This window comes from Odocoileus virginianus, chromosome 2 (genome assembly GCF_023699985.2).
Source record: "Odocoileus virginianus isolate 20LAN1187 ecotype Illinois chromosome 2, Ovbor_1.2, whole genome shotgun sequence".
Lineage (NCBI taxonomy): Eukaryota > Metazoa > Chordata > Mammalia > Artiodactyla > Cervidae > Odocoileus > Odocoileus virginianus.
This window is the reverse complement of record NC_069675.1, coordinates 18618841-18636585: the sequence shown is the minus strand read 5'-3', so window position 1 is coordinate 18636585 and position 17745 is coordinate 18618841. Positions and strand designations below refer to the sequence as shown.

Sequence of the window (17745 nt, the reverse complement as noted above, 5' to 3'; positions counted from 1 at the left end):
TAGGTGCTCTTTATATATAAGAAAAAACAAACTCTTGTGATTTGTGGCATTACTACTTCTCTGATTTTGTTTTGACATTTTGTCAAAAAGAAATGGTCTTATTTGTTGCAGTTTTTCAGCAACTTTTAAATTACCATATATAAATTTTGTTTTTGAGGTGAAATTTATTAGTTTCTTATGACTTTGAGTTTTGTCTTATTTTCAAAAAGACATTCCATGAGATTTATTAGGACAAAACAAACTCTACCTTTTTTTTTTTTTAATACTTTTGGGTTCCTTTAAGTTTTTGATCCCTTTGGCAATTTGTTTTGATATGAGAAGTAATTTCCAGATGGCTGCCATCAACAATTATTGAATAATTTACATTTTCCCTAATGATGTGCAGTGTCACCTTTAATTTATACTAAATTCCTGTATATATTTGGGTTTGTTTTTGGATTATCTGCACCATAGATATATCTTTTTGTGCATCATTACCACTTTTTAAGTGACTGTAAGTGATGATACGTTTTAAAATATTTCAGAGCTTTACAAAAATATACAAGCAACTCCTGAAGCTCAATTCCAGAAAAATAAATGACCCAATCAAAAAATGGGCCAAAGAACTAAACAGACATTTCTCCAAAGAAGACATACAGATGGCTAACAAACACATGAAAAGATGCTCAACATCACTCATCATCAGAGAAATGCAAATCAAAACCACAATGAGGTACCATTACACACCAGTCAGGATGGCTGCTATCCAAAAGTCTACAAGCAATAAATGCTGGAGAGGGTGTGGAGAAAAGGGAACCCTACTACACTGTTGGTGGGAATGCAAACTAGTACAGCCACTATGGACAACAGTGTGGAGATTTCTTAAACAACTGGAAATAGAACTGCCATATGACCCAGCAATCCCACTTCTGGGCATACACACCGAGGAAACCAGATCTGAAAGAGACACGTGCACCCCAGTGTTCATTGCAGCACTGTTTATAATAGCCAGAACATGGAAGAAACCTAGATGCCCATCAGCAGATGAATGGATAAGGAAGCTGTGGTACATATACACCATGGAATATTACTCAGCTGTTAAAAAGAATTCATTTGAATCAGTTCTAATGAGATGGATGAAACTGGAGCCCATTATACAGAGCGAAGTAAGCCAGAAAGATAAAGACCATTACAGCATACTAACACATATATATGCAATTTAGAAAGATGGTAACGATAACCCTATATATGCAAAACAGAAAAAGAGACACAGATGTACAGAACAGACTTTGGGACTCTGTGGGAGAAGGCGAGTGTGGGATGTTTTGAGAGAACAGCATGTATATTATCTAGGGTGAAACAGAACACCAGCCCAGGCGGGATGCATGAGACAAGTGCTTGGGCCTGGTGCACTGGGAAGACTGGGATTGGGTGGAGAGGGGGTGGGAGGGGGGATCGGGATGGGGAATACATGTAACTCATGTCAATGTATGACAAAACCCACTGAAATGTTGTGAAGTAATTCACCTCCAACTAATAAAAATAAATGAAAAAAAAATATTTCAGAGCTTTGGAATTTTTTTATTCTTATTTATTTTTCCATATGTACTTTAGGCTCATCATGTGTGATGTTTTTAAAAACATTGTATTTGTATTTTAATTGGGTTTGCATAATTTTATAAGATTAATATAGGGGAAAATAAAATTGTAATACAGAGTCTTCTTGTTTAAGAACACGATTTTGCTTCTCATTTGTTCAAGTCATTTTTTTTATGCTCTTCAGTAGCATTTAAAGTAATCTTTGTATACCTCTTATTTTTTTCTTGTAAGGTTTATTCTAATCTTATCACTTTGTTATTACAAATGGAGTTGTTTTCTTTCATTATATCATCTAACTGGTTGTTTTTATAGAAGCCCATGGGTTTCAATTTATTATTTTTATATGTAGTTACTTTACTGAAATTCCCATATTTTTATAATAGTTTATAGTCTGTTTTTTCTTGGATTTTCCAGATAGCCAGTCAAATCATTTGCAAATAATATGATTTTATTTCCTTTTTTAATTTATAAATTTTTATTTATAAATTTATAAATTTTTATTAATTGGAGTATAGTTGATGTACAGTATTATATTATTTTTATATGCACAACATAGTGGTTCAGTATTTTTATAGATTTTACTCCATTTATGTTATTATAAGATAATGACTGTAATTCCTGTACTATAAAATATAGTCTTGTTTATCTATTTTATATGTAGTTTGTATCTGTTAATCCCATTCTCCTAATTTGTCCGTCCCCACTTACCTCTGTCTCCCCTTTGGTAGCCACAGGTTTGTTTTCTATATCTGTGAGTCTGTTTCTGTTTTGCATACACATTCATTTGTATTATTTTTTAAATTTCACATATAAGTGATATCATACAGTACTTGTTATTCTCTGACTTATTTTCCTAAGCATAATGTTTTCCAGGTTCATCCATATTACTGCAAATGGCAGAATGTCATTCTTACGGCACAGTGGTATTCCAGTGTATCGTATGTATGTATATATATGGAATACTGCTCTCTCTGTAGATGTATGTATATATACACCATATCTTTATCCATTTGTTGATGGGCACTGAGTTCTTTCCATGTCTTGACTGTTGTGAGAAGTGTTGTTATGAACATTGGGGTGCATGCATCTTTTTAAATTAATTTTCATTTTTTCCAAACTTACTTCTTTCTGGACTAATGACAGTGGCCACCACCAGAGCAATGTTAAATATTTGTGGTAAGAAATAGACATCCTTGTTTTGTTCCTGATGGTCACTACTTCTTAGGTTTCTCTGTTACACGTGGTACTGTCTTTTGAATTTAATTGTTTGTGTCTTATCATATTAAGGAAGTTGGCACAGTGTTTGTTTCAAAAACAAAAATCTCCTGTTGACAGAAAAGTTGTAAGGGCAATACAAATAGGTTTGTTTTCTGAACCATCTGAGGGCAAGGTGCCAGGCAACTTGATGACCTATTGCCACCTACCAAACACTTCAGTGTTTGTTTCCTGTAGACAAGTACTATCCTGTGTAACCACACATAGCCATCAAAATATAGAAATTAACACTTGATGTATTACTACCGTTTGATCCTCAGATCCCATTCATATTTTGCCAGTTTTCCCATTAATGTCCTTTTTAAGCCAAATCTAGAACAGAATCATGGATTACATTTGGTTTTCAGGTCTTTTTAATCTCCTTCAATCTGAAACAGTTTTTATTTGACTTTTATAACCTGACACTTTTGAAGATTATAAGAATGTTAACATAAAATGCCCCTCAACTTGAGTTTGCTTGATGTTTCCATATGATTGATTTTAGGTTTTGCATCTGTGGCAGAAATGTCACAGAGATATTCTTTGATCACTAGGAACTATCACAGATATTCCTATTTTTCTTGTTTGTTTTGCCTTTTCCAGGCACCACCATTTTCCTTGTAATCTTTCTTTTCAACAATTCTGGGTCTTTTAATATTAAATATTTAAGTAGTCCAGTATGTGAATTGATAGGAGGATGGGGAAGCAAGTGTCCTGGAAATATAAGAAGTAGTTGGTGGGTTGGGGAATGAGTCACAGTAAAGATTTTTGAGTGTTAGAGGCTTCAGTGTCAGAATCACCCAGGAGAGAAATACAGAATGGTGGCAGAAATGCAGAACTAGTCAAGTGGGATAGAAAGGAAGAAATTGGTAATTTTTAAAAATTATTTTGGTTATTTGATTATACTGGTTAAATTATTATTTTTTTTATTAAAGCCACTTTGAAGACTGTCTTCTAGGCCAAAGCACTGTTTGACCAAATAAGCTGGACTGTCATATCCTTTTGGATGGCAGCTATGCTCACCACTATACCACCAACATTCATTTTTGTCACTTTTTAATGCATGTATTATTACTCTGCTTATATAAAATAATCTCATTGTAGAACAAATAATTTCAAAAAGTTTTATGATTGTTTAGTATAGATATTACAGATATTTGATACATTTTCCTCTTTTTGTACAATTGAATCATCTTTAGCCAAATAATCCTTCTAGTCACTGCAATGTAAATGTTAAGAGTTTGTTGAAATGACAGCAAAAACATGACAGTACCTACATTCTCAAAGTTACAAGAAGCTCAGTGAGTGGATTTTATGTTTATTATGGTACTGAAAAAAGAGAAATGGGTGTCGTTTAAACTAAGAAGTTTAATGGTCATTCACTAAACCTTCAGTTGAATCATCCACAATTTCTTAGGGATATTGTAAGGTCCATCATTAAATGTAATTTCTTGGTTGCTTAAATGGAAAGCACTGTGGATATATAAATAACAATATCTGAGTTAATATAATAGAAATGAGAGGGGAAGGAATGTGAGAATAGTGAAACTGATAGCTGTCTTTGATGGCCTTTAAGTAGATAGATCTTCTGCCACACTCCTAGTGGTGTTATGAGTTACTTTAACAAATTAGTACTTGTAACATAGTTTTTAATTCCTTAAGTTTTAATTCCTTAAGAAGGTGGTATTTCAGTTCTAAATGTATTTTTTAGTTATTCTGACCGACTGTTCTTTCCTATCCCCTTTTGTTTGACTGAAGATGAGAGTATTACAATTTATTCGTGTTAAAATGTAGGGATTTTTTTTTCTTTCTTTAGTAATACTTGGGAAGGGACAGGAAACTATGGAGGGCCACTGGCTCTGATTTTCCTTTTCCCACCTTTCACTTTCTTTACCCCTGCATAGAGAATCTAAATGGGGGTGGGGTTAAAGGTGGGGATTGAGAAAAGGCAGTTATTCTTTATTTGTAGATGTCCAGGATAAAGTCTCTGGAGACAAGGAATCCATCATAAAATTTAAGTAGATGGTGAAGCTCAGAAAACTCTTTATTTTACAAAGCTTATTATAAGAACTCATGGTTTTGCTTTGCCCACTTTCCTCGTCTTCACTCTGAAAATAAACTGTGTAAGTTTCAGGTGTGCAGCATTATAGTTCAATATCTGTAAATGCTGCAGAATGATCACCGCCACACGTCCAGTTACCATCCATCACCGTACAGCTGACCCGTTATACTCATGTTGCCTGTCCCCCAACCCTTTTCGCCTCTGGTAACCACAGATCTCTTCTTTGTATTTATGTATTTGTTTTTGTTTTGTTTGTTCAGCTTTATTTTTTGTAAGATTCCACATGCGAGTGAAATCATACAGTTTCTGTCTTTCTCTACCTGACTGACTTTGCTTAGCATAAAATCCTTGCGGTTCATCTATATTATTGCAAATGACAGGATTTTATTTGTTTATGGCTGAGTAATACTCAGTTGTGTGTGTTGTACATGTACATACATATATATACGTACGTATACATATCTTCAGTAGCCATCTGTCAATTGACACTTAGTTTCCATATCTTGGCTATTTATTATAAATAATGCTGCAGTGAACATGAGGATGCTTACTAGTGTTTTGAATTAGTGTTTTAATTCTCTTCAGATAGATACCTAAAAGCGAAATAGTACAACTTGTAGTAGTTCTCCGTCTTCATTTTTTATAAAGGAGAATACTCCTTAGTGCCTTAAAAGACAAACTCTTGAGCAAACCCAACTGTATTTTGCATATGTCTGCACTCATGTTGGTTGTCTTAACATCTGTGGTCTGAAGTAAAATGCATATAGATGTCCTTTAAAGGAAAAAAGTTCAGCTTTCCACCCCTTGCAGTCAGTGCCTTTCTGTTTACTTTGTGACAGATATGTAAAAAGAAATGTTTTTATATTTGTTTTATCTTCCAAAGGTTCTTCAACTGAGTTTTAAAAAGTTGATTTCATCTAAACTGCATTTTGTTTTTCTTTTCCTTACTCAGGCTCAGATTGCCTTTCTTCAGGGGGAAAGGAAAGGTCAAGAAAACTTGAAGAAGGATCTTGTGAGAAGAATCAAAATGCTGGAATATGCTCTTAAACAAGAAAGGTAATTCAGTAAAATGGAAAGTAGTGTTCTCTTAAAATACTGGAATAATTTTTCTGTTACTTCTAAAACAGTTCAAATTTTAATGTATTCTGTTTAAAATCAGGAGCTAGTATTTGAAACAAACATTTAGAAATGGTTGCTATATGTTAATTTGTTAATGAATGTTTAGTAATAATGACCAAAAGCTGATGTATATGGTTTTTAAAATTTTAGCAACTTTTTTCCTTACTCTGCCCTTTCTGAAGAAATGTGTATACTTCCTGAACTGTCAATATCCATTTCTTTATAGAATTGAAAATGTGTATACTTCCTGAACTGTCAATATCCATTTCTTTATAGAATTGAAGTAGTTTTTGAGTTGTAAAGGAAATTTCTATAATACTTACTCCCTTTTCCTATCATCTAGTATTATTCAGTTTGATGTGTTTTCCATGGAAAAAACCTGCTCTGGCAGACTCCGTTGAGAATCTTTCTTTTTGATATTTTGAGCCTTTGCTATCACCTATTCATATCTCTCCAAAAGTGAATCTTACCTTTCTATTCTGCTCAGTGTTGAAAATATTCAAGAACTAAAGTTGGCTTGCAAGTAAAGGACAATAGGTCATGGATGAGAATTTTGGAAGTTTTCATATGAATCAAGTATTTGTTTAGCAGATGGTCTTTAGAATTTTTTGTCAGCAGTATGAGACAATTTTTTGTTTTAGATTATTGAGTACTTGATAGGTGATATTGAAATTCTCTGTTTTGCTTTGTTTTTGATCACATGGCCTTTTCATTTTGAAATTGATGAATGGCTTGTTTGAAAAACTACCATAAAATAACATTTAGCAGATGATATTTATGAATATCAAGAGATATAAAACTTTATTAGTTGTTTTTTCCTTCATGTGGGATTTTAAATGGCACAAGAGACTGAAAACAGATTGACTTCTTATTGAAAAATTGGTGGTTCTTTTCATTCGTTGAGAGGTTGATTGAAAGCTGTTTTGGGAAGATGCGGGGAGAACACTTTTAAAAGTGTGTAATTGGGGAATATCTGAGATTTTAAGCAATGATAGGCATAATCAAAGAGAGCATGATAACAGTAATAATAACTATTTATTAACTACTATGTATTAGACCTTGAGGCTTAAAAACTAAATAATTTAGGTAGACTTGCAGAGTTACAGTAGAGCTATGATTTGGATCCCTCTGTTTTGTCTGCTTCTGAAGCTTGTACTCTACCAGTACATTATACTATCTTATAAGTCAGGAAAATTAAAATATACAAATACTAAACTAACCAAGGACACGGATATGGTGTGTATGTGTGCGTGTGTGTGTGTGTTTCCCTTCTCAATAACGTATTCATTAATCCATCCATCCAGTTTAAGTCCTGTGCTGGAATTGGGAACAAGCAAGTCACAGTTCTTGTCCTTCACAGCTAGGAGTAGCAGGAAGCAGACTCATAAATCACAAAAGTGCAGTGTAGTAACTGAGATGCTATGGGAGAAGTCAGCACAGGATACAGTGGTACCCAGGGTACAAAGAAGGGAGTGGTTATTTGGATCTGCAGTCTGTGGAAGTAGAAAGGAGGGTGTAATTAGAGGAGGTGGAACATGAACAGCATCATAAAAAATAAGCTGTTTGCCAAGGTTCAGGACGTGGAGATGGTATGTTTGACATGGGACAAAGCAGTATGGTGTGTTCAGAAATTTGTGATTACTGTGTATGAAAGTTAGGGGTGTCAGTTGTAATTTATAAGCTGTAATGGTAGAGGTGGGCAAAAGCCTGATCATGAAGAGCCTAACTAAGGAGTTCAAACTTCTGTCTTACATTGGAAGTTTTTTAAAAACATTTTCTTCTAAAATAATCTCAAACTAATCGAACTTGAACAAACTATATACTCTTTACCAGATTTCACCAGTTGACAACATTTTGCTGTATTTACTTGTATCATGCTCTCTCTGTATACTCATGTCTTCCCCCTCCCCTGCCTCCCCCCCCCCAGTCATTTGCTACTTGTTTGCAGACTTGTATCCCTTTGCCCCTCAATACTTAAGAGAGTATCTTCTAAGAACAAGGACTTTCCCTTAAATAACTACAGTTCATTATTAAGGAAATTTAATGTTAACATAGTTCTTTTATGTAATATAACCCATATTCATATGTTCCAATGATGATCTTAATATACTTGATCTTAGTCAGAAGGCCCAGAAGCGATCCAGTAATGATCTTTATAGCATTTTTTTCCTACCAAATATGCCGGTAATAATCTCTATAGTATTTTTTTTTTCTGGTCCAGGGTCTAGTCTAGGAATATATATTGCATTTATTTGTTGTACAGTTGAAAGGTTTGAGCACAGAATAGTGTTCAATAGATTTTAGAGAATCACTCTGACCTTAGTTTGGGGGATGAACGGAAAAGATCTGTTAATAGAGGCCAGAAAATTGTCATAGTTTAGGATGAGAAATGATATCATTTTAACTGCTGGAATAAAGGAGTCATCAACTATGAAACATTTTATTTTTTACTTCTAATATTATATTTTTCAGCTGCACTATGTGGTTTGCAGAATCTTAGTTCCTTGATCAGGGGTTGAACCTGGGCCCCTGGCAGTAAAAGCCCAAATCCTAACCACTAAATCACCAAGGAATTCCCTATGAAACATTTTAGCTAGAAAGAATCCATAAAATTTGGAGGTGACTTGGTATTGGGGATGAATAAGAAAGATAATTCAAGAATGATTCCCAGGTTTCTGGCTTGAGAGAAAAGTTTGAAAATTATAAAGTGAGTTAGAAATAAAGAGGGTAGTAAAGCAGTTATAGAAGAGGATTCATGAATAGAGATGTGTACTTGGGGATCATCAATATTGTGGGTAAAATTGTAAGAACTTTGAAACAGACAGAGCTAGCGTGGAACAAGAGGTAGCAGGAGCCAGTTGCAGGAGTGGTTTGAGGAAAAGACAAAGAAGCATTAACCAGAGAGTGGTGGGGAAGGAAGAAGAGAGCAGTGAATGGGAAGCAAGCTAGAGAAGGTGGGAGTTTGACAATTGCAGATGCCAAACAAATCATAAGTACGTTGTGTGCTGAAAATAGTTCCGGACTTGCCATTTAGGTGCTTGTTGGTATCCTTGCCAGAGCAGCTTTAGTGAGGTAGCAGGAACATAAACCAGATCACAGGGGGTTGAGAGGTGAGAAGGATGGATAGAATGGAGACAGATGGAGTTGTTTATTTTTTCAAGTAGTTTGACTTTGGAGAACAGAAAAGATAAACAGCTAGTGGCTGAGTCTAGGGAAGATTGTTCTTTGTTTTTTAATTTAAAGGGATTCTCCTGCAAAAGTATCCCTGATTTCATATCTTTTGAAGTTCATGGAACTTCATGAACTTCATGCCATTACATCGGGAATAATCTCCTGATGTATGGCACCACTGAAGTGTGTAATAAATTAAGGAATTAAGAAAATTCTTTGTGAATTAGAGCTTAAACATTTAAGTTCTCTTCACTGTAAAATTATTTTTATAATGCCTAGGAATTTTTTTTTAAAACATTAGAGCTATAAAGCATTTCAGTTCTTTTCATTTTGAAATTATTTTTTCTAATGCCTTACGCCAATTTTTTAAAGTTTTTTTAAACGGAGGAAAATTTGAAACACAGACATACAGAGACCTTTTATAGACACCTCCAAGCCTCAGCAGTTAACATTTTTGTCAGTCTTGCCTCATCTCAATCTATTTTAGAGCAAATTCTAGGCATCTTGTCATTTAACCTGTAAAAACTCAACTGAGAATCATGGTTTTGAGTTGCTGGTTATAGATTTTCTAACTAGTCCCACTTAAAAAGGTCCACAGTTAAGTAAAACTGAATCTTTAACATTACAGAAGGATTACTCACCTAGTGTGGGTTTAACAAAGCATTCCTTAAAGGGTGATAAAATTCACAAAATGAGAAAATTACATATAATTTTCCAAGAACACACGGGGTGTAACCTCAGGTTTTTTCAGGAGGTTCTATACTGAAGAATCTCAAGTACTATTAAAATATAATTCTGAAACATTTCTTTCATTTGCTCCACATCTCTTTTGTGTCTGCTCTAATGTAAAAGCCCAGCTATCATCCTTACCTCTAATACGTTTTCTCATTCTAATCTTTATTTTCTACATCCATGGGATTCATTTTCTAAATCACAAATGTTATATCCTTGCTTAAAGATATCTAGCTAATTTCAGAATCCTTAGTGAAACCGTTTACATCCAGTCCTGTTTCTAGTCCTGTATACACACAAACACACACACACACACACACACACACACACACACACACACACTGTGGGTTTCCACCCCCTCCCCCACTCTTAAGACATTCCTTCTGATCAAAATACCTTCTTCATCAATCCATTTGTCTGATTGTAAAACTGATTGCAGGTTTTGAGGTTTAGCTAAAATCGTGTGTGTTACCTTCTTTTTAAGTGTCAACATTTAAAGTGAGGTTGGAATGCTGTGTTATATTCGAAGCATATCATATGTAATAATTGACTTTGAAACAAAACCGTAATGGGATGTCATTAATATCTTTAATATATCATAATTATATAATTTTCATGCAGTTTTATCCAGTAAAGGGCAGTTGGGAGGCGTAGCTATGTATCAAATTTAGAGTTCTTAGGCATGAGATTTACCGTTAAACATGGAGTCAGACATAGATAGAAAAAGATTAGGGAACAGTGAGATGAAGGGTTAAAGCAATGGGAAGTAATGTAAGTGGGAAGGTATTTTAGCGTATTGACTTCAAAAGAAATGTTACTAAGTTGAGTTCTGTGAGTAAATTGTTTTTCAGTGAATTTAACAATTCAGTGAGGAGACCCTGCTTTATGGGAACACAGCTTGTAGCAAACACAGCAGTTCTTTATTTTGTCTTTATCTAGTTTTTTTTGAAAGGTTATTCATAGTGCTTTGTTACATACATTGTATAGAATATTTTCCTTCCCTTTTCTGTAAGCTCTGTTGTAGTTTTTCCCAAGACCACTAGGATGCACTATGGTGCAGTGTTTTGGGTTTGAAATTTTTTTTCATGTATCTATGTGTTTATATATGTACCTGTGTGTATATAAATTATATATATATAAAACACAAAAATATTTAAGTTAACTCCATAAAACTTCCTTGCTGCCTTTATTCTGTCTTCAGGCCAATTACTTTCAATTTCTATTTTGACTTATAGGAGGTATTGTTACTTTAGCTTATGGTAGATGAAGTACATTTCCGAAAAATCTGAAGATTGACCATTACATTTGAAAACCATAACACACACACATAAAACACACAGAAATGTACACACACACACACACACACACACACACAATATTTTGTGCCTTATTTTTTTTTTTTACTTTAGTCTAAAGCTCAATCCCACATTTGCACACAAAGATGTTCTTTTTTCCTTTTAGTGTGTATATATTATCACAAAACTTTTCATATATATGCAAAACATATAAATATTAATATAAAAAATACTAATTACCCACCACTTACCTTAAGAAATAGAACATCAGTTATCTGTAATTTTCAGAGATTTTTAACATTCCCCTCTATATAAAATTTTAATTTTTTTCCTGCTATGACTGGAAAATAATTAATTCAAAATAGGATGAAGAATTCCAATATTTTACACATTTGAGCAAATGATTTTCATTTTATTTATCCTTTTCTTGAAATATAAAAATTTTAAAGTAAGTGCTCAGTTAGTCTTTTATGAAGAAAAAAATAACTTACCAATTTGGCTGTTTGGTTGCCCTTAACATGCATAAGTGTGTGCTAACTCTGTTCCACTGTGTGTGCTAAGTCTCTTCCAGCTCTCTGTGACTTTATGGACTGTAGCCTGCCAGTCTCCTCTGTCCATAGGATTCTCCAGGCAAGGATACTAGAAATGGGTTGTCATGCCCTCCTTCAGGGGATCTTCTTGACCCAGGGATCAAACCCAAGTCTGTTATGTCTCCTTCATTGGCAGACATGTTCTTTACTACTAGCAGCACATGGGAAGCCCTTATGCCTTCTTTATTATTTGGTTTTTCAAATTATTATTGTTGTTGCTTTTATCCCAGTCTTACTATATTGAATATTATAACAGCCTCAATATTTGGGGGAAGCAAGCAAGTAAAAATATACAACCTTAAGTATGGTTCATTTTTAGTTTACCTTTTAGTTTTGTACCTTATTTGGATTATTTTTCTAATCTTAGGTGGTTTAATCTGAGATGGTTAAATCAGATGAAACAGAGATGATAACATCTAGTTAACTTTTAAAAGAAAATACTCCTGTTCACAGTTCTTCCTGACTTCATCCTAAAAAGGCAAAAGATACCTTGACTGTTAAAAAATATGTTTATTTCTTCTAGAATGTCTTATTCAACACTGATAATTCGAGCTGATTCCTCCTCCCTCTTTTGGATTGTTCACTCTAATGTGTACTTGGGAAAGCATAATTGCCTGACAATGCAGAGTATTATGGGTGACCTTTTTTTCTTAAGGAAGAATAATTCAACTTTGAGAAAGATTAGTCTTTTTCAAGTTTATTTCACAATACAAACTTATCTATTGCTTTTGATAGAATTGTACTCTGGCAGTCCTCAAGAAAATTTGAATACTGCAGAAACTAGAATGTTACATGGTTCATTCATAATTATAGAAACAAGATTTATCATTCTCAGTGTTACTACTTTTTTGTTGTAACAGAATTTGATGGTATAAAAGCAAAATGATAATGGGAAGCACTTGTATATTAAGACTTTGATACTGTGGAAGGCTTTGAACAGTTAAAAGTTAGTCAGGACTACTGCATACTGATGACTACTCCTATTACATATCTTAAGGTTCATTTAACTGTGTTTTAAGATGGTTTGTATTTTCTTATTTCTTTGTTAGAGCCAAATACCACAAGTTGAAATATGGGACAGAATTGAATCAGGGAGATATGAAGCCTCCAAGCTATGATTCTGGTAAGCTAATTTTAAAGGAAGTTTAAGTAATTAAAAAGAAGTTAATATCCAGTACTTTGTAGCAACAGTATTTATAACTGCAAGTTAATTTCTAATTATTTGCATATTAGTTATTTTTTTTGACCTGCTTATCTTTGGGCACTAATCTCTTAGTGTCATTTAGATCATTTTCCACCACCTTCCTCCCTTTCCCCTCGTCCCCTTTCTTGCAGTTCCCCATTTTCTGCTTGTGTTCTGCACTTACTGGAAGGATCAGAATTCATGGGGTAACATGCACCAGCATAACTGTGTCTTGCTGGGTCCCCACAATTTTAATGGGAACTTTGAGATGTGTAATACAAAGTACATCATGCCCTAAAATCCTGAGAGAAAGAGTATGAGCCGTGGAGGTAAGAGATTTCTTCTTTCAGTACAAGAGAATTACTCATCCTTTAAGTCTAATCCCTCAATTTCAGGTGCAAAATTGTTTTGGACTTTTTTACCCACAGGACGTTCTGTAACCAGGACAGTGTTTTTAACAGCTGAAGCATTTATTATCTTTTTGTATTATTTCTTCCTTTTTCTTTCTCCTGTCTTCCTCATCACCCCATCAAACAATGTAACAGTAGTACTTGTAAAGATATTAAGTAATATAATTGACTAATATATTAGTAGGTGTTAGGGAAAAGTAAGAAAAATTGTTGAAAAGCCATCACCACGTTTCAGATGAATGTGTTTTTGACGTGATGTCAGGTTAAATTACTGGATCAAATGTCTGACTATCACATGCTGGGCTTTATATACATTAACTTTAATTCTTAATGTAATTATACAATAAAAGTAATATTATTTTAATTTTACTTGTATGAAATTTAAACTCAGAGAAGTGGAGAAGTTTCCCCAGGGGTTACACAGCTGTTAATGGAATTATGGATCTGAATGGGATTATGATCTTCTGACTCCAAAATTCAAATTCTCCCCATTTGACCACACTATTTCTATGTTTGACAGTGCATGAAGGAACAGAATAATTCCTAATTCCTAAAAAACTGGCAAGTTTTTCAGTTCACTTTAATGTAGTAATGTTACTAACATGTTTCCACAGCTGAATATTGAATCCTTGAGATTTAGAGCAGTACCAATTGATCACTGATGTTTTTTTGTTATTGTGTTTTGATGATCAGATGTTCTTTCAAATCATGCTGTCAGCAGTATGAAAAGATGGGTTCAGTTCAGTTCAGTCGCTCAGTCATGTTCGACTCTTTGCAACCTCATGGACTGCAGCAGCCAGGCTTTCTTGTCCATCACCAACTCCTGGAGTTTACTCAAACTCATGTCCATTGAGTCAGTGATGCCATCCAAGCATCTCATCCTCTGTCGTTCCCTTCTCCTCTGCCTTCAATCTTTCCTAGCCTCAGTCTTTTCCAGTGAGTCAGTTCTTCTCATCAGGTGGCCAAACTATTGGAGTTTCAGCTTCAGCATCAGTCCTTTCAGTGAATATTCAGGACTGATTTCCTTTAGGATGGACTGGTTGGATCTCTTTGTTCTCCAGGGGACTCTCAAGAGTCTTCTACAACACCACAGTTCAGAGGCATTAATTCTTCAGTGCTCACCCTTCTTTATGGTTCAACTCTAACATCCATACATGACTACTGGAAAGATGGGTTAGAGAGGAGAAAAATGGAGATGGGGAGACTGGTTAGAGGATTTTACAACCTCCTGAGTAAATGAGGAAGGTTACCTTAACAAATGTACCAACAATGGAGTTGAAGAGAAGTGGGTGTGTTCAGGAAATACTTAGGAAGTAAAATCTGCAGGATATTAGTTCTTGTTTAGATGGAGGGGTTTTTTAAAAAGGGAGATGCAAAGATGACTCCCACACTTCTAGTATAAAAATCTAGACCAAAACTGCATTTGGAAGATGCTGGTTGCACGTTTGGATTTATTTGTTAGGCCATCAAATGAAAACAGCTGGTATACAGTTGGGCAGGTGAGTCTAGAGCTCAAGCCAAATATAGGGATTTAATACATAGATTTCAGAGCATAAAGCTGTACTGATGACACTCAACACCAATGGGATGGAAGAACTCAGCCAGGGATCTTACACAGAGCAAGAAGAGGACCTAAATGGAGCCTTGCGGCATTTAGAAAACTGGTAGAACAGTAGAAACTTGAGAAGGAAACTGATGAGGATTATTTTACTAGGATGTGGAAAATCAGGAGAGTGGAAATAAAGAGAAGAGAGGATTTCCAGAAGGAAGGGTCCTTCAGTATTACAGATTAATGCCTTGGGGTCTGAAGAGTATCTCTGGGATTTAGTGACACACAGGTCGCTGGAATCTTTATTGTGAACAGCCTTAGGAGAGAGTTGAGGGCAGAAATGGAGACTGTGTGTGGAAAGTGAAGACTAAGTGTGGTAAACTTTTAGAAAGCTGAGGTTGTGGAGGTGAAGGCAAGGTATTAAGGGGAAATGGCTGAAGGGACCAATGGAGTCAATGAAGAGACAGAGTGTGTGTTTGTTTGTATCTGTGTGTGTGTGAGTGAGTGAGTGAGTGAGTGATATGTTTCTTAGAGGAGGAACTAATAAAAGGGAGAGAGAATAGCGATACTTAAAATATGAAAGTATCTGAAGAAATAATAGGGATTGGATTCTGATCTTAGCTGGAGAATAGCAGGAGAGGCATGCAAGTCTTTTATTGTTACCAAGAGAGAATGTCGGAAGTTAGGTGATGGGTCTATAGGTTTGGGTTTTGGTCTAGTGGTGGCTATTTAACATGATAGCTTTATGTATGAGACAGGATTACCTGCTAAAAATGCATCAGAGGTTTAAGAAGAGTGAAGAAGGTTTAAAATAATAACGAACAGGAGGACAAACTTACTAAGGAATAGTAGGATTGAGAAAAGCTAAGGGTTCAATTGAGTTGTATAATTAGAGTTTGTATAGAAGTGCTGCTCTGCACAATTGGCAGCCTAGGTAAAAGATAATAGAATGAAAATAGTGAACATTTGGATTCAGGGAGAGATAAAGGAACAGGAAAATTGGAGACATTATCAAAAGAATGATTGGATTGATAGACCCTGAACTAAGACTGGTGAGGAAAGAAAGTGAAGACAGAAGGAAGCTAATGGATCAAAGCAAGTGGATAGGCTACAATCTAGGGCAAGTCAGCAGACTCTTTCGTAAAGGACCAGATAGTAATATGTAGGCCACTTGTTCCCTGTTGCAACTACTCAGCTTGGCTGTTGTAACTTGAAAGCAGCCACAACACATAAATGAATAAGTGTGGCAGGCTGGGCTTGAAAAATGAAAGTGAAGTAGCTCAGTCATGTCTAACTCTTTGCGACCCCATGGACTGTAGCCTACCAGGCTCCTCCGTCCATGGGATTTTCCAGGCAAGAGTACTGGAGTGGGCTGCCATTTCCTTCTCCAGGGGATCTTCCCAACCCAGGGATCGAACCCTGGTCTCCCGCACTGCAGACAGATGCTTTACAGTCTGAGCCACCGGGGAAGCCCAAACAGGCTGGGTTTGATCTGCAGGCTAATGTTTGCTGACCCCTGATCTAAGGTCCCACCTAAAGTCAAAGAGCCTAGTGAATTGGAAGTATTGAGCCTGAAGGATATGCTCAGAAAGTGAGTTTGCATCAGTGACAGTTCTTCATAATGACAAGGTCTAAGGCGTGACAGCTAAGAGAGGCTGGTGGTTGTGCAGAAGCTGAAGTGAACCACCCACTTGAATGTTAACTTCACTCAAGATGATGTAAAAGTTTGGTTGCAGAGGAAGCATGTGAGCCTGACTTAGAGCATTACCAAGAGGTTTGTAAATTAAGTGGTAAGGACAGTGACTAGAAGAAGGTATAGAAGGTGGTGTATCCAAATTAAAGAAAAGAAGCAGGGGTTTTTCCTTCTTCATTATTTTATCCATTTACTGTATTTCCCTAAAATTGACAATCCAGATGTTTTCTGAAATATTCTCCACAAATATTAGTTTCCTCTCTTTTTTTTTCCTATTTTATTCCACTTGCAAACCCTTAACGTTTCTACTTCATAACTTATGTTAAAATCTATTTATCTTTCATATGTCAGTTTCTTTTGCTTAATATTAAAAGCCAGATACTTATTAAAAATAGAGTGTCTTTATCCAAAGTAACAAATTCTGCCTTCTAAGATGTTTAGACCTTTCACTGGCTTCCCAGGTGACTCAGTGTAAAGAATCCACTTGCCAATGCAGGAGATATGGGTTCAATCCCTGGGTTGACCCTACATTACGATTTTTGTTTCAGCAATTCTCTTTCAAAGAGATTTAAATAACGTAAAAAATGTAGATATCCAGTGCTCATCTTTCCTTTGTGTGCATTCATATATTCCGGTATCATTTTCCTTCTGTCTTGAGGACTTTAACACATGTGCTGCTGATAATGCCTTCTTTCAGCTTTTGTGTGTCTGAAAGTCTTTATGTTGTTGCTTTTATCGTTTCGGATGTGGTGTCTTCTGTCATCCATACATTTCTCTGTATATTTGTTGTTGTTCAGTCCCTCAGTCATGTCTGACTCTTTGCGACCCCATGAACTGCAGCACACTAGGCTTCCCTGTCCTTCACCGTCACCCAGAATTTGCTCAAACTCACGTCCATTGAGTCGGTGATGCCATCCAACCATCTCATCCTCTGTCGCCCCTTTTCCTCTGTATATGTGACCTTTTTCTCTGACTGCTTTTAAGATTTATCTCTTTCTCATTGGTTTTAAGCGATTTTATCATGATGTGCCTTGGTATAGTTACCTCCCCTCCTCTCCCCAGTGTTTCTTGTGCTTGGGATTTGTTGGGTTTCTTGGATCTATGGGTTT

The 17745-nt window shown here is 35.4% G+C and overlaps 1 protein-coding gene across 2 annotated transcripts in view; it reads left to right on the top strand.

Annotated features, from left to right (window-relative positions):
• Positions 1-17745, top strand: part of STRN (striatin) — a 109811-nt gene that overhangs the window by 34130 nt on the left and 57936 nt on the right. For both annotated transcript variants that reach the window (XM_070476830.1, XM_020890041.2), the window contains exons 2-3: positions 5847-5950; positions 12851-12924. In XM_070476830.1, coding sequence (XP_070332931.1) covers positions 5847-5950; positions 12851-12924 — 178 coding nt within the window. The remainder of the gene's footprint in view (positions 1-5846; positions 5951-12850; positions 12925-17745) is intronic.